At 31.1% G+C, this 25,183-nt stretch overlaps 1 protein-coding gene across 2 annotated transcripts in view; it reads right to left on the reverse strand.

Moving 5' to 3' along the window:
• Positions 1-1,729: 1,729 nt before the first annotated feature.
• Positions 1,730-25,183, reverse strand: part of GABRG1 (gamma-aminobutyric acid type A receptor subunit gamma1) — a 57,605-nt gene continuing 34,151 nt past the window's right edge. The window contains exons 4-9 of one of the 2 annotated variants that reach the window (XM_039845835.1): positions 19,132-19,352; positions 18,414-18,496; positions 15,064-15,201; positions 14,796-14,948; positions 11,560-11,771; positions 1,730-2,784 (exon numbers count right to left, since the gene is read on the reverse strand). In XM_039845835.1, the coding sequence (XP_039701769.1) occupies positions 2,515-2,784; positions 11,560-11,771; positions 14,796-14,948; positions 15,064-15,201; positions 18,414-18,496; positions 19,132-19,352 (1,077 nt within the window). In that variant the 3' untranslated portion in view covers positions 1,730-2,514. The remainder of the gene's footprint in view (positions 2,785-11,559; positions 11,772-14,795; positions 14,949-15,063; positions 15,202-18,413; positions 18,497-19,131; positions 19,353-25,183) is intronic. The other variant, XM_039845836.1, reaches the window with a different exon arrangement.

Below are 25,183 nucleotides of genomic sequence, written 5' to 3' on the forward strand. Positions count from 1 at the left end.
CTCCACATTCACTTTTTAAAATTAGTGTTAAAAACATTTAAAGCAGCTAGGAAACACAAATTCCATAATCTAATAAATTAAGACATCAACTTACTGGAGAAAGAGGAGCATTTAAAAAAAATTATTTCTCAAAGTGGCAAAACTTCTTTATAGAAGAAAAAGAATTAGATTTCATTCCTTTTGAAAATTAGCTTTACTTGATTTCTTGTAAAAAAATCAAACTGCGCTTTCACCTTTTATTCTTATTTTAGAAATAATAATGTTTGTGCACCTCTATTTCTGAGCTACGTGATTAAATAAAACTGCTCAAAATACCACTGTCTTTAAAAACAAAGCTGTTGTTTTGATGGTATATATAGTGAATGTAACTAGAAAAAACATTTTTTATATTTTATCAATTCTATTTCTACTTATAAATATTGCCAACATTTAAAGCCAAGTTAAATGGAACACCAATGAGAAAATCAAGTTATTTATGTTAAGCATTTTAAGTATCTTAAAATATAGCCATGTTCAGAGAGACTTGAAAGAATCCCAGAATTAATACTGCCCCTATGACAACAGATTAGAACATGGAAATAGCTATAATATATTTTAGTGGTGTTTATTCTTCATGGGTACTTTATTTTTCATTTACCTCTAAATGAATGTTCACCTTAAGAATATTCATCAACAGTCGGTGTTATAAAATGAATGCATGAATAATTTGTAAGTGAATATAATACATGGCCAAAGTTTAATTTGGCTCTCCATTCAAAAAAAGCAATGTCGGTGGATATTTGGACATTATTTTTCAATTAATGCTTACTTTTTTTCAGAGATTTTTACAAGCAAAGTGAAAAATTCAAACATAGCTGGGCAACACACAATGGAATACATTTAGAATTTTTAGAACTATATATTCTAAAAACATAAGTATAACCATGCCAGAGCATCACTCATGTATTCGCAAACCATGTGAAGAAATTATTGTATTAGAAACTAGAGTGTTAAATGCACAGGCTTCTTCCACATAACATAAGATAAACCTTGATCATAAAACTTCACCCTGATAGTTGCTCTTGGCAATAAGATTTTAAAATATTCTCTATGATCACTCTAGAAATTTTCCAGAAAATTAGGTGATTGTGAATGAATATGGAGTTTTGTCTTATAAACAATTAATATGCCAAACTAGTTACAGGAATATAATGAAAACCTGAATTTAACACTCCTCTTAACAAAAGATACTTTTTGGAAACTATTAACTAATAGGCTTTAAACTATAGTGACACTTTTTCTACTCCTGTCTCTAAGAATTTAGAGAGTCTCCACATTCATGTTCATTAGAGGTTCTTCTATTAGAACTCCATCTTTAAATGAGCCTGCTCTCATTTTCTAGAAAAGAGAGCATTATAACAATTTAGAATGAAGTTATAAAACTAACAGGATCTAAACTTAGAAGATGGAAAAAGCAATATATGACAAATGCTTAAAAGCATGTTTCCAGAATATTTCTAGTCTGAAAAATGTTAATAGTTCATATTTAATACCATATCCTTAGTATGACCTGCTACTCAATTTGCTAGGTAATAATTCTTTAATTCTAAAGCACTGTTCTTCAGTGCTTTTGTTAACTTAGGGAATATAACACTTTTGTAGAACATAAAGAAAAAATCAATTCTCTTTGCATTTAATTTCAGTATTGGTAGAGCTAAATATTTCAGTGTTAATCTCTTCCTACTACATAAATTCTATGAAGCAGATAATAAAATGATTACATATAACATTCTTCTTTTTTTTTTACCTTATACTTAAAAGAAATTACTTCAGTTATCCATCCTAATTTGTAAATTATCAAAACTAAATATAAAATTGGAGTTCTATTTAATCCTGTGTCAAAAAATGGACTTGATTGAAAGACAGATAAAATTTGACCTTTTAACAAGGTAAAAATAGGCCTTTTCTTCTTTAATAAAGAATTTAAAAATAAATCAATTTCTTCTTGGGAGTTAAATATCTTGAAATTAATACCAGAAAAACATGGTTTTATGTTTTTAACTAGCTTATTCCAAAAAGGGCATACAAATATGAGGCAAAAAAATTAAATTAACAATATTTTGTAGGCAAAAAATTACTACATAAGTATCAGGCATTAGATCAGTGTCTCATTACAAGTTATGATAGATTATATTAAAATAAAATATACATTAAAATTATTCCATCTCTAAAATATGAATCAAGAAACTTATAAGTTCAAAATTGTAATATGATATAAGTAAAATAAATAAAATTCAAGAAAAATATATAACAGTATTTTAATATACTGAATTTTGCAACTAATCTGCTTTACATAAATTTAAGTAAATTACTAGGAAAACTGCTACTTTACCTATGAAAGCCTTAAAATGGTACTATTCACATTTTAACCATTGGTTTCTCTGTATTTTAAATTTAAACTTCATGTTAGTGAAGTACAGTAGGTTATATTAGAATTAGTCAAACTTCTTATGATTTTTTCTTAGTAAATGGACCTTACAAATAAAGATAGCCAACCCAATAAACCAGATTGAAGAGGGCAAAAGCTGTTGGGAAAAATATTCGGGAATAAGAATCAATTTTGGCAATGCGGATGTGTATCCTTCCTTCTCTCCACGATCCTGTTCTGCAGTCTTCAAAGCAGCAGAAGAAGCTAGCGCAATCTTTGCCCTCCAAACACTGATACCCATAATCATCTTCTCCTTGCGGTAGAGAAATACTATTCATTGGAATCAGAGTGGATCCAGAATGGAGTCCAGTGGATATCTGAGTAAAATAATAAATGAGAAAGAAAAGAACATACTAAAGATTAATATGTCCTCTTAAGGTAAACTAAAAGATTTATATGGAATAAAAATAATCTTGGTTCCCAAAAATCAAAGAGGTATTTAATTTTAATGTGTTTTTAGATTATAATTTACTTTCTAACACATTACAATATTATTTTACATTCCAAAGATTATGTGGAAAAATGCACCCCTCGAAAATGAAATATATTGTATACTTTTAGAAAAATGATTCATTAAAATATTGTTAACCATGAATCTAATTTTAAAACAAAAAGAAACTATATTTCTATAACGTTATACACTAAAATATTTACAATGCCTATTTGTTTATTTTATGTTATGTAATTTATTTATTTTAGTAATAATAAAAACAAGTAGCAAAGATGACATTTTGTTAGTGCAAGAAACTTTGAGAAGCTGCAAAAGAATAAAAGAGATATGATGAAGTCTGAAGTAATGGATAAACTCAAAGCATCATATTTGAGAGAGAGAATGTGCAGATTTTAATCTCAGGTTTATGAACAACTGGTGTTCAAAACTCATCTCATTCTACCAATGTAGCTACCCTCATAGCTGGAATTATGTTAGCACCTAATTTTTGTGATGGTTGTGATGAGTAAATTTCATAACTTATGTAAAATGATCAGTGTTCCATCTTGCTCAGTAGTAATAGCTACTATTATTATCAAGACTATTTGGGACACATATCATATAAACTTTCTAAGATACCAGGTTATGAATAATATTTAAATAATAATAATAATTTTAAAAAATATAAAAAATAAGCAATTACAGAGTACTATGGAACATTAAAAGAATCGTTTTGGAATCAGACAGGCTTGTTAGAAATTTGGTTAGAAATTCTAGCTCTGCCTAGTAGAGCTGTGTAACCTTGAACAGGAAATGTGATGCCTCTTCTGCCTCTGAGTCTTCTGTTGTACAAAAGTCACAATAACAATACACAGATTTGTTTGATTAAATGAGATGATACACACAAAACACCAAGTGGAATATTTGAAACATAGCAAGTATTCAGCTGCCAATAGGTAATACTTATTGTTGATAATGTCATTGTTAGTGCTGATTCCTGAAGAGGATATATCACGATTGGCTCTAAAGTATGTTAAAACAAGCAATAACAAAATAACAACAAAAACCTGGCCATCATCAAAAATGTTACCAGAAAAAAAATTACTGAAACTTTGAATAAAATGGCAAGTATAATATGAATAATGATTATGGTTTCAATAACTCTTTATCCTTAAGAACTCTGTTTATTTCAGGGATTATCTTAAGATGTGACTTTACAATTTATTATAATTAGTGGTTTTATTATCTAAAAAATAAATACAATTCTGAGATTAAGAAATTGTTTTAATCTGATTTTAAATTCTTTCTAATAAAAATGTTTATAATTCTTTAGCTCTAAATTTTGAAATAAATATAACTTGAAGCCATAAAAATTTAATATTGTATGGAAAATATTTTAAATATTAAACACAAAAAATGAAAACTTCTAAAATTTGGACTTTTATTCAAATTCATTTTGTTCCTAAAGAAGAACATAGAATACAACTACAAAATATTAAAGATTCAGAAGATGCAAAAAGAAGCAAATGGTTTCATTTTGTCGTTTTTGAAAAAGATAAATACACCACATAAGTCATAATATCCATATTAGAAACAAAATGTGCAGCCTGAAGATAAGGAGCAATGCCCTAAACACAAATAAATTCATGACTCCATTAGCTTAGATGTATCAAAAAGCAGAGGCGGTATATTATTAAATGTTAATGACAGATCTTTTGAGGTTGACACTTGAGGATATTTTACTAGACTCCTAAATTTTAGTGGAACACTAAAATTATGTACAGAAATGAGACAAATTGGTATTCATTTCCTTGTCACTTAATATTTAAATAGCATAATTCAAATGCTAATCAGAAAAGTGATTAAAATACAAGTTTGTTGGGAATTTCAATGTTATATTCAATAAAATGCATTCTGTATATCATTAAGAACTGCCAAAAATGGAAATGTAGTGTGTTTGTCAGAAGGTATCAATAGTACATGAAAGAGATGATTAAATACTACAGTGCACAAAAATGGACTAATATCTGGACTGATCACTTTAAATTGACAATTTTCCAATTTCTTGCTATCTCTCTGAAACATCAAAAATTTATAAGTTGAAAGAAACTACACTCTAATAAGTGGTAAATGTTAATATAAATAGACTTGTATATGCTGAGAAAAATATGCAAACAGCTGACATAGTACCAATAAAATAAAATATCTTGACTGGCAGATTTGTGACCTGGAAACGACTAAAAGATTAATTGAAAGAATATACACATTCCAAACCTTATTTATCGGAAGTGCAATTGTATTGCCCATTTTGTAAATTCTCAAGATTCTGCTGTCCTTCAAAATAGTAAACATTGAAAAAATAAATCAGTTTAAGTGATATAAAAAGAAACAACAAAATTGAATAGGATTTTCTTTAAATAATAAAGCTCGAGAATATATTATTTTTTTGTTATTACAAAAAGTCACTAAAAGGTTTTGGTTAAGATGGCCAAGTAGGTAAACACTGTGCTTACTTTCTCCCATGACCACATTAAAATTACAACTAAATTATAGAACAATCAACCTGGAGAACCATCTGAAGACTAACTGAATAAAAGAAGTATAACTATAAGGATATAAAGAAACTGCCTCGAGACTAGGAGGGGCAGGGATGGAAAATGAGCTGGCCCCTATCTACATGAGAATCAGCAGGGTTATCTCCATAAGTGTCCCATGTGTGTGGCCAAGGTTCTCCTTGAAGAGCTATGAGTCTCAGCCCAGAGCACCAGGGCTGGGAAGAGAAGACCTCACAATATCTGGCTGTGAAAATCAGCAGGGAATCCATCCATTCCTGTGAGATGGAAGGCTACAAGAAACTCAGGCTTTCCTTTTAAAGAGCCTGCACACAGAATCTCTCACAGGCACTCGCCCTGGGCTCTGATAGAGGGGCAGCACTGGAGTTATACAAGGAGAGACTGAGTTGTGCAGCTTCAGGTCGAGGGCTGGAGAGACAGCCACAGTTATCCCTGTGTTGAGCCCACCTCTCGTATAGCTTTTGGTGGGGGAGGAGCACCATTTTCTCACGTTGAGCCCTCCTCAAACACAATCAAATATGAATCGGCATAGGCCTGTTGAACTCTGCTGGCTCTACCATGGTGACTCCCTGGGACCCTGCCCCACCCAATCTGCATACTACCAGAGGCATTTTTGATGGTCAACAGCCAGTAGGCAGCCAGAGTTGGTCCACACTGAAGATTTACTTGGAGAACTCTCTGAGATACAAGGGCCCAGGTAGACAGTTCTTGGCCTCGGTGTGATCAGACTTTTGCAAGTGGTCACAGGTTCAGCACTGACTTCAAATCTGTATCTACACTTACCTAGTGAACACCACTTGCCCTACTTGATAACACCCTGAGGTCCCACCTTACCTAACTCCCTTATTGCCTGAGGCTCTTTCAGTGGCTGAGCCTTACAGGTAGCAGGCTGGCGGCAGCAGTCCTTGGGATGTCCTATGCCTTTTGCTGAGCTACCCCAGGCCAGGTACTCATGACAGTTGTCCTCGGTTCTCAGCATGGCCTCTCCTCTGCAAATTTAGGTCCAGCACAGGCAGTGACCAACCATGGATAGCTTTGTAGCTTTTATCAGATAGCCCCAAGCCGATCACAGGCAGCAGCTGACCTTGGCCTGCATAGTTGCCCCTTTCAAGAGGCCACAAAACCAATGCTCATACTCAGTGGCTTCAGACCACAACAAAGTACCACTCGATTAGCCCTAAAACAGCATATCTAAAGAGTGGTCTGGGCAGGCACCAGAACCTACTTGGGCAAGTCCTCCTCCATGGGGTCAGCCCCATGCATAACAGCTTATACATTATGGGTATAGTCAGTTCTCACAATAAGCCTGATGATCAACCCATCCACTGATGGGCCAACAGAAATCAAGACTCAACTACAACAGGAGGGCACACATAACCTACACATGGGACACTTGTGGAGCACACAGTGCAAGTGATCAAGGAGACTGAGCCATACAGGGCACCTTCTATGTAAGGCCACCCAGCCAAGACTGGGAGATATAGCAGATCAACATAACACATAGAAATGAATCCAAAGAGGCAAACAAAATAAGAAAACAAAGATGCGTGCTTCAAATTCAAGAACAGAAGAAAACTCTAGAAAAAGAACTAAATGAAATGGAAGCAAGCAAACTATCATATATAGAGTTCAAAATGCTGGTTATAAAAATTCTAAAGGAATTTTAGCATCTATATAACAAAAGAATAGTAAGCATAAAAAAGGGGAAAAATAATAAAAACAGTCAAAAATGAAGAATACAATATCTAAAATGAAGGGTACACTAGAAGAAATCAACGGTAGATTAGATGAGGCAGAGGATGAAATCAGTGATTTGGAAGACAAGAAAGCAGAAAATACCATATCCAAACACCAACAAGAAAAAAGAATTTAAAAAAACTTAAGGGACCTCTAGGACAATATCAAACATAAAAAGATGTGCATCATAAGAGTACCAGAAGGAGAAGAGAGAAACCAATGGATTGAGAATTTATTTGAAAAATGATGATGAAAAACTTCTTTAACATGGTGAAGGAAATATACATACAAGTCCAAAAACCTCAGAAAGTCCCAAACAAGATGAACTCAAACAGTTCCACACCAACACACATCATAATTAAAAGAGCAAAGTTTTAAGACAAAGAGAGAATCTTAAAAGCAGTGGAAAAAAAAAAAGGCAGTTAGCTATCTACAAAGGAGATCCTATAAGACTGTCAGCTGATTTCTCAACAGGAACTTTGCATGCTTGAAAGGATTCACACGAGATATTCAAAGTGATGAAAAGCAAGAACCTACAACCCAGACTGCTCTACCCAGCAAGGCTATCATTTAAAATTTCAGAAGAGATAAAGAGCTTCCAAGAAACTAATATAAAATTATATTGAATGTCAACTCTAATAGAAAAATAAAAATTAAATAAAAAGTTTCCCAGATAAGAAAAAGGTAAATGAACTTATCACCACCAAGCCAGTATTACAAAAAAATGTTGTAGGGACTTTATTAATGAAAAAGAAGAGGAATAAAAATAAATAACATAAATACGAATAATAAAATGATAATAACTAGGTACCTATCAATAATCACCTTTAAAATGCTCCAGTCAAAAGACATAGGATAAGAAAAGAAGATCCATTCATATGCTGTCTACAAGAGACCCACTTTAGATTAAAAAAGATACACAGACTGAAAGTAAAGGGATAGAAAAAGATATTTCATGGAAACGAAAATGAAAAAAATAGCTGGGGTAGAATCACTTACATTAGACAAAATAGAGTTTAAAACAAAAACTATAATAAGAAACATAAAAAGGCCAATTCATAATGATAAAGGGATCAATCCAACAAGAGGATATAGCCCTTGGAAACATTTATGCACCTAACATAGGAGCACCTAAATACATCAAGCGAATATTAACTGACATAAAAGGAGAGATTGACAGTAATACAATCATAGGAGGGGAATTTAACACCTATTGACATCAAAGGAAACGGCAGCTTTAAATGACACATTAGACCAGATGGATTTAATTGGTATTTTTAGAGAATTTTACTCCAAAGCAGCAGAATATACATTCTTCTCAAGTACACATGGAACATTTTCCAGGATAGTCCACAGGTTATGCCATAAAGCAAGTCTCAATAAATTTAAGAAGATTGAAATCATACCAAGCGTCATCTCTGACCACAATGGTATGAAACTAGAAATCAATTATGAGAAAAAAAATGAAAAATATACAAACACATGGAGGCTAAATGACATGCCACTAAACAATAAATGGATTAACAAGGAGATCAAGGAAGTAATTAAGATACCTAGAAAAAAATGAAAATGAAAATGCAACGATCCAAGATATATGAGACACCGCAAAAGCAGTCCTAAGAGATTCACAGCAATACAGGCCTACCTAAAAGAATAAGAAAAAACTCAAATAAACAATCTAATATTACACCTAAAGGAACTAGAAAAAAAACAACAAAGACCAAAGTGAGAAGAAAATAATAAAGATCAGAGCATAAACAAAATAGAATCTAAAAAAAAAAATTAATGAAACTAAGCTCATTCTTAGAAAAGATAAACAAACTTGATAAACTTTTAACCAGACCCATAAAGAAAAAAAGATAGAGGACCCAAATAAAATCAGAAATAAAAAAGGAGAAGTGACAACTGACATCACAGAAATACAAAGGATTATAAGAAAATAACTATGAACAATTATATGCCAACAAATTGGACAATCTGGAATAAATAGATATATTCCTAGACACATACAATCCTCTAAAACTGAATCAAGAAGAAACAGAATGCCTACACACATCAGTTACTACTAATAAACTCAAAGCAAAAACAAAAGACTTGGACTGAATGGTTTCAAAGAAGAATTTTACCAAACATTCAAAAAGAATTAACACCTATCCTTTTCAAGGTATTCAAAATAAGTAAAGACAATGTTAGACTCTAATCTCATTTTACAAGACCACTATTACCCTAATTCCAAAACCAGACAAAAATATTACAAAAAAAATTATGGAAAATTACAAGCCAATATCTCTGATGAACACATATGCAGAAATCCTCAGAAAAATATTAGCAAACTAAGTTCAGCAATACATTGAAAAGAACATACACCATGATCAAGCTGTATTTATTCTTGGGATGCAATGTAGGCTCACTATCTGCAAATCAGTTAATATGATATACCACATAAACAGAATGAAAGATAAAGATCATATGATCATATCAATAGATGCAGAAAACTTAGTTCGCAAAATCCAGCATCAATTTATGATAAAAATTTTCAGCAAAAGGGAAATAGAGAGAACATATCTCAACACAATAAGAGCCATATATGACAAATTCACAACTAACATCATATTCAAAAGGAAAAAGCTAAAAGCATTTTTTAAAAATCAAGTATAAGACTAGGATGTCCACTTTCAGCACTTTTATTCAACATAGTATGGGAAGTCCTAGCTGCTGCTATCAGACAAGAAAAATAAATAAAAGATATCCAAACTGGAAAAAAAAAAAGTAAAACTGTCATTATTTGCAAAGACAGGATACTATACATAAAGAATCCTAAAGATTCCACCAAAAAACTAGTAGAACTAAGAAATAAATTCAGTAAAGTAGCAGGATACAAAATTAATATTCAGAAATTGGTTGCATTTTTATATACTAGTAAACTGTTAAAATGTTGATAATACCCAAAGCAATGTATAGATTTATTGTAATCCTTATCAAAATACCAATAGTAGAAAATCTGTATTTTTTCTTTACCTAAAATTTCACACATAGATATTAAAGTTGACATCATTGCCCTTTGCTGATTTGTCTCTTCAGGGGTCATAATATGCCCTATGAGTAAGTTGAAATACTGTCCACTTGAGAAAGTCGTAGGCTCAATGTAAGTTCTTAAATGTGTACTGCCACTAATGTGTTGTGCTTTCTTTGAATATTGTGAAAATCTGAAAGCAAATTTACAAGGATTTGGTCCTTGAAGTATAACATGAAAAGTAAAATATAATTTATAAGTGTGGCCAAGTTTTATAAAGAAACTAATAAAAAATGAAGAGAGGAAGAAAAACATTGAATCTTAGAACTTGCAGTTAGAAGATAATATGAAAAACTCTATGCCTCATTGAATACATACTATGGTAGGCTTACAAGCTTGCCACTCTTGCATAACTATTTTATACAGTTCTCATTTATTTGGGTATTCTAGAACAAATCCTCTTTGAAAACATTTTTTAGAGTCAGCAATGAAGCCCTTCCCCCCCTTTTTTTTTTATTAGCATTGAAGAAACAGATGTTTACTTTTCTAATTTCTATGAGAACAGGAAATAAAAAGGAAGGATTATAAGTTCTGGTACCAAAAAAGTTCTGAGTTTGAATCTGGGATCCCTTACTTCCTAAGGCTGTTCTTGTGCAAATTACTGAGCTCATATTCATGAGTATAAATGAAATCACACATGCAAAATACATAGGAGAGTGTCTGGCATACTCAGTGAATGTTAGATATTACTTTAAGACTTTATAATTGCCGCTATAACAAGAAATTATAGTCAATCATCCAAAACTTTAGTATCTAAGAATCAATTCTAATATATCAACTTGATATAATATAAGTTAAGATAGATTTATGATTGGAAAGGGAGAATAAGGCGGTACAATTATAAAGAAACGAAAAAGAACTTTACAGCCATGACTTTCGAACACAGTTAAATACTGACATTAAAGAGAGATTTTTATATCTAAAGAGTTAATTTTCCGGGGCTATCTGTTATTAGAATTTCACATCCTCCCACAAACATAAAATCTCTTTAAAGAGTGATCTTAAGTAATTTCTTAGGTACAAGAATCTACCACTTGGAGAAAATTCATAGCATATGAAACCACTTTTTACAAAAGTTGTACAAGTCTTTTCTTAGGGGAAATATAAAAACACTTTCCTTGGTGGGCAATGTTAGATACTCCAGTTTCATCTTAATTTTATTTATCTTTTGTTAGGGTAATTCAAGCATCCATATTAGTCTAAGCAAGTATAACATAGTATTCAAAACAGTATTTCTAACAGTAAGTTGCTGTTTATAAAATAGAGATTTTTAACATACCGAGGCCTTGTTTTTTAGCTTTCTGTCTCTAGTAGTCTTTCCTTTTTTGTTGCTGGTAAAATAATGCAAAGCGCCATATTCCATCAAGGCTGCAAAAACAAAAATGAAGCAAACAGAAACAAAGAGATCCATCGCAGTCACATAAGAAACCTTAGGTAATGACTTCCTGGCTATTGTACTCAAAGTTGTCATAGTCAGAACTGTAGTGATACCTGGATGGAGGGAAACAATAGAAGATGAAAAATAACTTAACAGACCATTTGTATTCTTTCATCCGATTTGGCAATAATGTGGGTGGAAATAAACAATGGAAACAAAGGGTTATGATTACTGTGATTTACAGAAAAAAAAAAATACTGGTAACCATAGCCATTTGTGTTTTAATCATCTAAATTCGTGGACTGCAAGTACTTGACTCCCTGTACCCATTCTTCCTTTCTCCATAGTGACAGATCATCTAATTTTTAGCTGTCATGAGGTTGCCTGGAAGGATAGCTTTCTTTGCTACCTTCTCTCAGCTATGTGTAGGCCACAGGCTGATATCTAGCCAAGAAGAATTAAGTCAAGAGTATAAGCAACATCCAAATGATGACATTAAAAATGGGTAAAGGGAGTCAAAAGGTATAAACTTCTGGTTCTAAAATAAATAAGTTATGGGGATGTAATATACAGCATGGTGATTGTAGTTGACAATTGCTGTACTGCATATTTGAAAGTTGCTAAGAGAGTAGATCTTAAAAGTCTTCATCACAACAATAAAGATTATGTAACTGTGTATGGTGATGGATGTTAACTAGACTTATTGTGACGATTATTTTACAATATATACAAATATTGAATCATTTTGTATACCTAAAACTAATATAATTTACATATCAATTATATCTCATTAAAAAAAAGATGGCATTAAAGAGATGGGAAGTATCCTTCTTCTCCTCTCCCTCATAGTTTTCTACAAGACCATACTGCCAGAGTACCAGCACCATCTTAGAATATTAAGCGATCATGAGAACTAAAATCACCCACAACACAGTAGAAAGTTGGAAAGAGTCTAAGTATCTCACACTAAAATTACTCTTTGGCTACCTATCTCTGAACTTTTTTATATGAAAGACACTCATCTACCTACAGCGATTTAAGTTATAGTGATTTGAGGTTTTCTGTCATATCCAGTTAAAATAAATCCAACTAGTACAGCTTTTTTATATGATAACTTGAATTAAACCTATATTTTAATTTCAAAGTTTAATTAAGAAATACAGGCAAAATTCTATCAAGGAAAAACTTTAAAAACATAGAGTAAATTTCCATTTTTTGAAGAATTCTACATATAAACTTGGATATCTCTTGGGGCCTCAACTCTATGTGTGTACCTTTGGGGATGTGTGTTTGTCTTTACCCATGGCTTTCTTATAACTGCTAATCTTAGGCCCCCTGTATCACAGCTGCACATGTTATCAATTTCTTCTTATCTAAACTACCCTAATCACTTAGGATTGAAAAAAATTAGAGATGACACAGGTATGATTGATTGAATGTCATTGAGGTAAATTTAGCTATTTATTTTGTTTTCTCTTCGTAGATTTTATTACTCATTGACATTTTATTATATGCTTTTTATATTTGTATATTACCCATTAGCCCACTAAAACATAAATGCCATCACTATGAGGATTTTATAACTATTGTCCACTGTTAATACTGAAGCACCTAGAACACTGCTTGTTTCATAAAAAACATCTAATAAATGCTTGTTAAAATGCAATGTTGAATCAACGAGCTCAGAAAATTGTCTTTCAGCTAGCTAGCTAGATAGACAGACGATAGATAGATATACACTCTAAAAAAATAAACCTTGATCCTCCAACTACATATGATCCACACTTATAAGAAATATTCTTCAAGTGAGAGCTGGATATCACTTATCTTTACAGTTGATATGCTAATATTAAACATATGAATTCATTCAAAAACATAATTCCACATTGGCTATCCTCTTTCATGATACTATGGCATATAGTTTTTGGCTTTGTACAGACCTAATGGTAGAAATAGTTCATTCAAATTCTCTTTCGAAAAAAAAAAGAATAATGTTTAAAAACAAAAATGTAAATTTTTAGTCCTATTTAAAGTATCATACAATCTAAAACAATTTACTCTGGCACAAAAAGTAACTTGAAATAATAATAATAATTGTTTAAATGGTAAACAAAACTCACATATGAGAGCATTTTATTCCTTAGATACGTTTACACCTCTGTTTAGACTCTCAAGGGAACTGCATTCTCAACTATAGAGTTAGTTGCCTCAGGCTTTATCTTGCTACTTTTATATGACTTGCATTTTACTGTATTTATAAAATGGAGTTATTCCCCAGCTATCAGAGAAATCACATGAAATCCTCTTCACTGTTGAAAAAAAGAAACGACCCTAACTTTCTTTATGCTTTGTAAGAAACAATTATCAGTAATGTTATTCACAACTTTCACTGATCTTGGGAATGAATCAATTGACCAATAACTTGCCTTTGTATATCAATACATAAATGTAAGTTATTCTTTTGAACAAATGGATAGTAATTAGATGCATTTTCTTATATGATTTTGATTACTGCAATAGATGCTGAAGAAGGAAAACAAAAGTCTACTTTATCAAGTGTGAATTACAAATTACCATTTTAATCAGTGTTATTGAACAGGCAACTCTCAAAATATTCACAGACTAATTACACATTTTATAGATTACAGAAGCCTAGAAGCTTCCTGTGTCTTTCAGTGACCTGCCTTTTAGAACAGCTGACTATTCATTAGCACCATTGTAAGAGCAAGGAACTTCAAAGCCTTCTAAACACACACCAGTCAATAAATGGTCACTATAAGTGATTCAGCTAAAAAAAAAAAATAAATAAAATCTTGATGAAAAGTGACTGAAAATGTTGACTAAATTAAGATTCAGGGATTATGTATGATTTTCAAGTGAAAATTCTTGCTGTTTATTTATTCCTTTTTTGACCTCTATTAACAGGAAAATATTTTCTGAAATTTCAACTTCTTTACAATTCTATTTCTGACTTGTTTTTCATATGTTTTTTTTCAACATCATATTGAACCAGAGCATCTGTTAATCTTTGATTGCAGTGCAGAGGAATATTCTAATATATTCAACTATAAACTTTTACCACATTAAAATATTTGTAAAAGTCCTATGATACTATAGCAAAATATTATATGTCATACCCAGTGAGGTTCTTGCAGGTACCGCATCTTTATTGATCCAAAAAGACACCCAAGAAAGAACAACTGTCAGAATACATGGAATATAGGTCTGAATAGTGAAATATCCCATTCGTCTGCTCAGATCAAAAAAAATTGTCATGATAATATAATCTCCTGGAAGAAAAAAAAAGTTTTATTTTAGATATAAAAATATATAAAACTATAGATTTCAATCCATAGACTTACATATAAATGCCATTTGATTCATTAATTTGTGTTTCTTTCTTACCAGAGATTGTGTGAGAAATTTCAGTTGAATTCCGTAACCCTACAAATGCAAACTGATATAATCTCCAATATTTAGGATCAGCCACTTCTACAGAAGGCTTTTTCCACTTATACTCAATTTCATTTTTAGGATATCCATCTAGACAAAAAATAAAAAGAAAATATGTAGATTAACAAGATCCAAATTTGTTAGTGTTGCAATTATCTAAAAAGAAATTTTTAAAAATTTTTCTTAATTTTTGTATTTTAATATACATTAAGTGTAGAAAATACTGCATGAATGCATGGGTATAGTTTAAAGAATAATCATAGAATGATCAAATAATGATAATTCATGTAACTCCACTTAAATCAAGAAATAGAACCTTGTTAGCATCCAGGAAAACTCATGTGTCCACTCGAATATAACCTTTCCTCTCCTAACTAGAGGTAACCACTAACCTGATTTCTGTGATAATTCTTCCCTTGTTTTTTTGTAATAGATGTTCTGTTGTGCATTTCTGAAAAATATAGCTTAATTTAGTTTTTTTTTAACTCTACTTGATAGTTGCTATATTGGATGAATTATTTTATATTTTACTTCTTTTAATATCATGTTGTTAATAGTTATTCATGCTGTTGTATGTAGCTATATTAAATGTGTTGCATTATAAAAATGTACTGAAATTTATTTATCTATTTTACTGTTGTAGACACTTGTAATGTTTCCTGCTGGCTATTACTAACATTGATGCTAGTAATACCACTGTACATGCTTCACAAAACACCTATATAAAGCTTTCTCTGTGATGTATACCTGGGTATAGAGTAGCTGTGTCATGTGTTACATATAATTTCCACTTTATGAGATAACGTGAGGCTTTTTTTCCTTAAAAAATATACCAAGATATTTTCTCACCAGCTAGTGTGAAAATACATGTGGATCCATATACTCATTAAATTCAATGTGGACAATCTTCTTTATTTTTACTGGTCTGTAGGGTATATTTTACTTTATATTTTTCTGATTATGAATGAAACCCAGCAATTTTTCAGATCTTTATTAGATTATTGGGTTTCTACTTTGGATAACTGTTTGTTCAACTACCCATGATTTTATTGAATTTTCTCATTATTTCTTCCTTTTTGTCTAAATTCTTTCTATTTTCTAGATACACACTTATTTGTGTTGGAAATGTCTTTGTCTTCTTTGTAGCTGTCTAAAACTAATCTGCATCTTTTCAAAAAGGATATGTTTTTGTCTCTGTTACCTGTCAGCAAAATCCATGAAGGCTTTTTGGACCAATCAAGTGAAGGGAAATTGGGCTCTAAATTCATGTGAGGGCAGGCTCGTTAATTAATTCTCTTAAGGAATTATTTCATCTTGGTATGATGATTACAGAGATAATTTTTCTTTTAGACTTTACTGGTTGTGGCATGTGTGTGTGTGTGTGTGTGTGTGTATGTGTGTGTACATGGGAGTGTGTGTGTGAGGAGTTCTTCAGGTCATCCTATGTGTCCAGCCTTTTGCAACTCAACTATATGTAGAGATTATGTTCTATTATATATCCAATCCACAAGGCTGTCAAAATCAAAGCTTAAATTGACCTTGCTTGGCAAACGTCTTCAGGTCAAAATTGGCTACAAATTTTTCTTTCCGGCTTCAATTTTTTAAGTGGATTTTTGTGGCAGAAAATTTCTTCCTAGTGATCACTAATATGTTTTTGAGAATATTTTAAAATATAAAGTTTTATGTTGTTTTCAACAGAAAGGTCAGTGTGCCATATTATAGGAACAGAATTCAATATTAACTTTAAAGATTTCCACAATGCCATCATTTTGCACCATCAGCCATGCAGTGAAAAAGCTATCATCTCTCCACAGACATGTTTAAGAATCTGCTTTCTCTTCCTTTTTTCCATCTTTCCTCTTTTGTTCTGTTGAGTTCTATCCATCTTGCTTTTCCATATTTATTGTTTTCCTTTTTATTATCATTGTAGAGGCAATAGAAAGAATGTAGTCATATTACATAGATGTGTAGGCAGAAATAAAAACAGTGAGCTAGTTACTTAACTACTCTAAATCTCATGATAATTTTAAAATGGGAGCTGTAATAAAATATTCCAAATATATTTGTTGTAAAATATTAGATGCAGAAGGCTTAATTGTATATTGGACCCATTATGTGCCTGAAGAGTGCCTGAAGAAAAGATTATTTTGTTTATGTCAGTGGTACCCAATTGCATTAGGGATAGATTATTAATTCCCAATAATGGCAGTATCACAAAAAATAATTTAGGCATGGTACCTAGAGTGGAACACAATAATTGCTACATCTTCAAACATTTGTATATTAACTATTCCTTAAGTGTTTTTATTAATCAAGTCTCTGCTGTGATTTGGCTGTTTTATTTACTGAGAAGCTAATATGAAGTATGAGATTATAAATTAAAAAGACATTTCGATGAGGCAAAAATTATTAAGAAAAGTCAAGAAAATCATTAATAAAAGTGACAACAGATATTTGAGAATTTCATAAATGAAGAAGATAAGACTTATGAATACTTATAATCTATTGTGAAAGATTCTAGAATGTAATATGTTAAAAAATCAAGTTTCAAAAGAAGAAAAATAGCATTAGATAATTTGTGAATATAGGCAATAACATTTTAAAAATTCATTTTACATTTTATATTTATAAAAATATATGTGGTAATAAATAGTATACATAAAATAAATTGTTATTGATGTAGAAAGAGTCTAATCATTTCCTTGGAACAAAATTCTAGGGTTTTATATTTAAGTTATTTAGCTCTAATCATTTCTCTGCATTTCATTCTTTTTTTTTTTTTTAAACTAACATTTCTACCTTGGCTTTTCAACTCATTAAGCTCTTTGCAAATATTTGCCATTCGTGTAGTAAATACTCTTCACCAAGTCAATTTTTTAACATTTTAAAATCTAATGTAATAAAGTTAAATCTTGCCTCAGGAAGATGAATAAAATCTGAAGGAATTCTTTAGTCATGACAGTGCAAAAATACTTTAATGCAAACCTATCTTAAGTACTCCTTTATTAAATCAAAATACAAAAAGGGCACTTGGATATAACTAAAATTTGCAAAGAATGATATAAAAATATATACATTCAATAAGTATTTTTGTCATTTTTTTTACAGTTCAAAGCAAGAAATAAATATTTCACTTATAATTATTTTTTTATCTAAGAGAGTTGAACATAATAAATATGTTCTGAGTTAATACATTTCTAAAAACTATATAAATTGTATTTTAGCACTTTTATTTTATATTTTTAAATAAACAGTACCTGGGGCTAAAATTATATAAAGTTGTCATGTATTTTATTACTTACAGCTTGAAAATTCCAGTGGACAGGAATGTTCATCCATTGGAAAGTTATGAAGCTGAAGATAACATTCTGCATTAATTGTCAATCTATTTAGATAGAAAAATAAATATTAAAAAATGAGAAATAATTTCAAGCATCAGAGGTCTTTTCCTTAAATTTCATGATTTTGGCCTACACTAATAAACTTTGATATATTAGAAAATAAAACTTCAAAATCTCAAAGTCTTAAGTGATAATAATAAGAAGAAAATTCTAACATTTTCCTCCCCAGCTGGTATACATTTAGTATAATCTCTGTTTACGATTAAAAAATGTGTACTTCCGGAGGTCAACAAACACACATGTGCATGCATACACACAATTAACAAAGTGTACATGGTTAAGTATGGTGACTTTTTTTCCTTAATTTATCATGAACATCTTTCCATTGAGGATTATTCTTAATAAACAGATATGTTCAAGATGATGAACTGAATAAACTTGAAGCTTACATGTTAACATTCATGTAATCCTTTTGTAAGGTTGTTTTACTATATCATTGAAAATCAGCATTACTTTGAGCTTAAATGTTTACAAAATATCGTACCATTTTAGATTTTAGTGTTTAAAAGGAACTCCATATTTCTTGCTTTGCAACTTTAAAAAGGAAAATTTATAAGTTGATCAAATATTAGTATGAAAAATAAATTAGAGCAATTCCATTTTTTAAAAATAGTATTACCGTAGAGTATATAGAACTCTTCCATCATTCCATATTCGAAGCAGACGATTAGGGGTTGTTATCCAATGAGCATCAGATTTTCTTGAGTTTCTGAAGAAAGTGTCAGGAATCCAAATTTTTCCAACCATATTACTGTTAAGCATAAGCACTTTCATTGTACTATTGAATTTTAAACGACTATCAAACCAGGTTTGGGCAAAAATTATATCAATCGTGTATTCCTAAAAAGATAAAATAGTAAAGCCATTATTTTAGATGTTTCCTTAGATGTTTGAATATTTTATATTATAAAGTTTCTGTAAATAGCACATAAGCTCAGTGTTTTTTGGAGAAAAATGTATGCCATACTGTTAACCTTTCTTTACTTGTTTACATGAGTTATGTAAAAGCAATCCAAGATTTTTAATAATTGCTGCTATACAGCGTGGCTTTAACTTTTTATAAATTTTAGTTAAGATTTTATAATATATAGTGTACAGTCATTAAATATAAAAGCAAATTATCTTAATGTTAACAATTATATTAATTTTTCTGATATTTACAGGTACTTAAGTCACAGAAAAAAATCACAATATATACAAATTAAGATGCAAATACTCACCAAATTATCAAAAAGTCTTTACATTGTTCTTTGTCCAAAAAATTAATTACAATTACTTAGATCTACTGTTTTCAAATGTTATAAAGCAAATGCACATACACACACGCACAGCCATACACACACACGAACAAACTTTATTCTTGGGCAGCTTCACAATAGTTACTTTTTTTCCCTATCCTGACTTCTTCTCAGACTAGATGTCTTTTCTTTAGAATAAACTAGCCTTTTTCCAAGCAGCCTCTTTGACTGACACAAATAATTGACCATTCAGAATCTAACAGTGTTAGTAATCTAAACTGTGTTAGTAACATGGTTTCTGGTTTTAATAGTAAATGCAAATAAAAGAAGTCTTGCACTCATTGTGATGAGTAGATTATCAGTAGATGTGTAGATTCTAGCAAGAGTAGTTAATAGACCTGATGCGCCAGAATTAATTACATCGTTCTTTTGTATGGAGTCAAAGACCAGAAACTACCTAAAATAAAGGCAGAAGCTTACATACCTGCCATGATTATGGCTTGGCAATGATCCAACACTGGCTGGTAGAGGGAATCTCATGCTGCTTGGTAGGTATGCTTGGCTGCAGTATTCCTAATGGTATTAAAGGTGGAACTTGAGAACTAACTTGTCTAGCAGTGGGATTCAGCAAGCAGCTGTGAATCTTGCTTAGCAACTGACAGTTCCTTCTTTAGAATACCTGTTTATAAAAGTGCTAATCACTGTTGAAAGAGTTATGACTTTCAAAGGGTCAAGCTCTCCCAAGCAGTCTTGGGGAAATGTGAACAATTTTTTACACAAAATTATCTAGGATCATGAAGAGAAAGATATAGAGCATGTGTCTTGATAATCTGTCCTTCCCAAACCCTTTACAGAGGTTAATAATTCTGAGCTCTTTTAAATTGCTAGTTCTGTATAAATGTCTCACCAAGATAAGAAGGTCATTTAAGTTTGTACCATTTTATATGTAATCAAAAAATCCAATTTTGTTTACTCATTTGTATTAGTGTAATTTCTAGAAAATGATCAAACTGTGTTCTTGTACTTCATGTTCCCATTAAGAAGTTAAAATAATCTGCATAAAAAATAAGCAAAAGAAACATGAAAAGAAATTTCCATTCACTCAGAACGAAAAATGTGATAGCTTCTAGGATAAACATTTTGAGATAAGGAACAGTATATTTAACATTTGATATCCAGTGTACATTAAGACTTGCTTCTTCTTCTTGAAAGTTAGCTGAGAAAACAGCATTAGTAAATGAAGGTGAAGAAGTAAGCCATTTTGATTTCTAACTCAATCAATTCAAACCATAATTGATGAAAGTATATGTAGTAGTCTTCCTACTACACTGACACCTTTGCAATTATGCAATGTGTCTCATACTTAAACATATTATCTAATTCAATATTACTGTCTTTCTAGCAATGGAAGAAACTTTACACAAAATGCAGATTTGCCTAAGTAATTATTATAGGTGCATAATTTCATCATGAGATTTGGTTAATCTTGATGTGGTCATTTTACCTTGACATTAATCTCTCCCTAAACTATCTATTCACTTGGCCAAAATAGCATGGTAAGCCAAATAATGGTAAGCAGTAATTTGATACTAAGTCTATAGACATGTAGAGAAAAGATACAAGTGTAGTTTGCAGAGCAGGTTGGCGGGCTGAAGAACCACAGAAAAGTTAATGTTTTAGTCTTGAGTCAAAGGCAGCCTGGAGACAGAATCTCTTCTTACTCAAGGGACCTCAGTCTTTTCTCTTAATGTCTTCATCTGATTGGATGAGGCCCACCCATCTTATGAAGGATATTTTTATTTACTCAAAATCTATGGATTTAAATGTTAATCCTATTTTTAAAAAAGCCTTTACAGCAACATCTAGACTTGTGTTTGACAAATATCTGGGTACCATAGTGTACCCAAGCTGACACATAAAATAAACCACTGCAGAGCTATAAAAATAGGAAAGGACATTTAGGTATTCAGAAAGTCTTAATAAAATCCATGCATGTGTTTCTTTGTTAGATAAGATAAATTGAATCATTGCTGTGGTAAGAAGTAATATATTCCCCCAGTTCATGTTATCTATGCACTCTTTTCATTTTTGTCCCGTTTGTTACTCATCCTATTTTTCAGTGAGGTTTGTTTCATATTTCTCAACTGAATCGATTAATATATTACAAATTGTTTATCAGTAAATTCTTGTCTTTTTTTTCTGCACTCCAAACTTATCTGAATGAATTCTCTCAAAGTGTAAACTGAGAGTGGAGTCAGGTAGTTGCAGTGGAATGGTGACAAAGTCATTTGCGTTTTACACTCTAGTTCTATTCTATAGCCCCATCTTATTGATAAGAAATGTTTGTTTGTTTGTTTATTTGTTTTATCTCTTTTTGTCTGCCTTCTGTAAATATTTGTCAGTGGATTCAGAATCTAGGCACAGGGACAAAAGTGAGGGAATTATTTATTAGTCCTCTCAAATACCAAATATACACCAGAAAAATATGGATTACCATATATTTCCATGCAGATATCACCTTGTTAAAAAGTTCTCAGGTTCAACTTTGATATTTCATAAAGGTAATGAAATCTTGAATTCTACTTTTCATCTGGAGGACTCCCAAAATAAACCATATAATTATTTGCAAAGCAATTTCAAAATGTTAGTTACCTACATTAAGATTACTGCATAAGATTAAACATACAATATTGCCTATTCCCTGTACTATTCACAGGAGAATAAGAGGTGGGACTGTCTTCCTTCAAGGTGTTCACTGGTAAGATGGGAAAGGTCATAGACATGTCAACATCTCTTTTTATCAGTCTACCATAAGAAATCCATTACTTCGGATCTTGAAATTTTAAACAACAAGGTCCTCTAAACATTTATAAATTTGTGAATTTAACCTCTCGCAGTTACATATGTTTTTGGAACATTCATCAAAATTATGCCCAACTGATATCAAATATAACATAGCAGGATAATTCCTTGAACAAACTCTAAGAACTTTCCCAATGTGTAGATATCAAATGATTTTCACCATCACTCTGTTATTATGAAATGAATATGCACATGGAATGCTCAGCCTCTGCCACATGGGGAGCTAAAGTGAAACGAAGACAACTGAGAAGGCAGAAGAAAGGCTTTCTAGACTCACTACAGCACTGCATCAAGCACAAAGGAAAAAAACATGAATGGCCAGAGAAAAGGCAGCCAACTGACAAATCTGAAACATCGTCAAGAGAGAAACTCATCTAAGCAAGACAAAACCTATATCTGAAGATGATTTATTTAGAATGAGTCTGCTCTGCCTTATGCTTTAAATTGTTTATTACTATTTTATATATTCTCACCACTGTCCATAGTCTTAATACAGAAAATGAAGAATTTTCCAACATTGTCAGTATACTGTTAGGATGGCATCACTTGCATTACTATTGAAAGCACTGGCTTCCAGTATTTACTTCAGTAGTTTGGATCCAATTGTGTATATCACAAGCTGAGTGCTCTTTCCAGAAAATTCAAGACTTATCACACATTTGCACAATTTCTATTATAAAAATTTGTTATAATTTTCATTATAGCAAAATGTCACAAGTTAAGACCTTTAAATGAGTTTTCCTTCATATTTTAATTAAACTGCAGAGCAATCGATGTTAGTTTAAATCCATTTCCAATCTAAGACCTAAAAACTCTAGTACATAATTCAAAAACTTTGCACTAAGAAATATATAATAATAATTCATAGAATAATAGATAGGACATTGACTTTTAATTGTATACATAATTTTTAATAGTTTTCAGATAATAAACAAAACCAATACCTATTAAAAGTGTGAGTTGTAATGAAAAGTTATAATATAGTGAAAGTTACTTTGGAAGTGTGAGTTGTAATGAAAAGTTATAATATAGTGTAAAGAATACTGGCTAAATGGAGTTAAAATATGATGTCAGTTCCAATTCTGTAACTTACTAGAATATAAGGTTAAATAAGTCACTTACTCTGTCTCACTAGAAACATGAGGGCACTAGGACAAACCATTATTATGATTATTTCCCAGCTCTGAGGATCGATGATTATAAATTACAGATATTAACTTTTCAAAAAATGTTATAAACACAAAGATCTTAATATTTGATAAAATGGACATGATCTTCCAGTGACCCTTCCTCATAAAAGTATTTCCAATATATAGGTATCTTTGTTACTTTCATTAATTCCACTTAATTCCTGATAAATTTATAGTTGAAAATGGTTTAAGTCAGTGGCTGCCAAACTCAGATGACTAAAAGTCCTTGAAGAACATTTTCAAAATTCTGATTTCAGGTCCCTGTCCCAAATTACTGAATCACAATCTTCTGGAGAGATGTCTGAGAATTTTTATTTTTCTTTTAACCCATTTCTCATTTAGAAAAAAAAAGTGCAGCTTGCTGCTAATGTTAATTTAACATCACGCATAGGAATGCTATGTTTTCTAGTATTTGACATTTGTAGCAATTGAGAATTACTATATTTTATAAATGGAAATATCACTACTAAAAACAGATTGTTATAAATAGACTAATGACATTCGTTTCTAAAAACTATCAATATACCAGAGTGATGTGAAAATAATAAAAGCAAAATATTTAGTGGCGAACTTTGGAAGTAAGTTATGGACTGTAATCTGGACTGTAAGTAAGTTATCTTGGGGTAAATGCTGAAGCTGCAAGCACCACTAGAGAGTATTCTTGGGACAAACATGAAATGGGTTAAAGAAAAAAAAAGTACTTTTCTTATGTATATAGCTTGAATTATAAAGGTTTTGAAATTTTCGACAAGATTCCCTTCTTTGAAGCATTTACGTTCAATATACACTAGACTTCTGACTGGAATAAAAAAGTAAAAGAAACAAAAAGAAAAGGAAGAAATAGGTAAAGATACTCACTATACAAAATAACAAATATCTAAATGAAGACTTTTAGAGTATTTAAACACATTTTGAACTTCATATCCATAGATGGCAAGATTTTTGTCCAGTATTCATTGAACTAAACAATGTAGACTGCTGACATGTCTCTACAAACAAGCTCTCTATATTAAACACTATATGATAACATGTTTGTGTGTGTGTGTGTGTGTGTGTATTTCAAAAAGTTTGGTTTTGAACATTCAATATATGTACATAATTTTAGAATGTAATCTTCTAAAATGCTGGAATATTAACCCTCTGAAGTTATCTTAGGCCATGTTAAAGTACCTCTACATGTGTTAAACTGATTCTTTTAGAAATTGTTTCGTTGTGTTTTTTTGTTATTGTGAAGCATTAACATTTGTCACTTTCCTCCTGTAAATAAATTTTATATTAAGAAATAAAACAATCAAAGTGGTTGCCTAATAACTTTGAGTTCAGCATTGAAAGCCCTTGGAAGGTACCATGTAATCCAAATAATTCAATCATATATATATAT

Source organism: Pteropus medius, unplaced genomic scaffold (genome assembly GCF_902729225.1).
Source record: "Pteropus medius unplaced genomic scaffold, Ma_sr-lr_union100, whole genome shotgun sequence".
NCBI lineage: Eukaryota > Metazoa > Chordata > Mammalia > Chiroptera > Pteropodidae > Pteropus > Pteropus medius.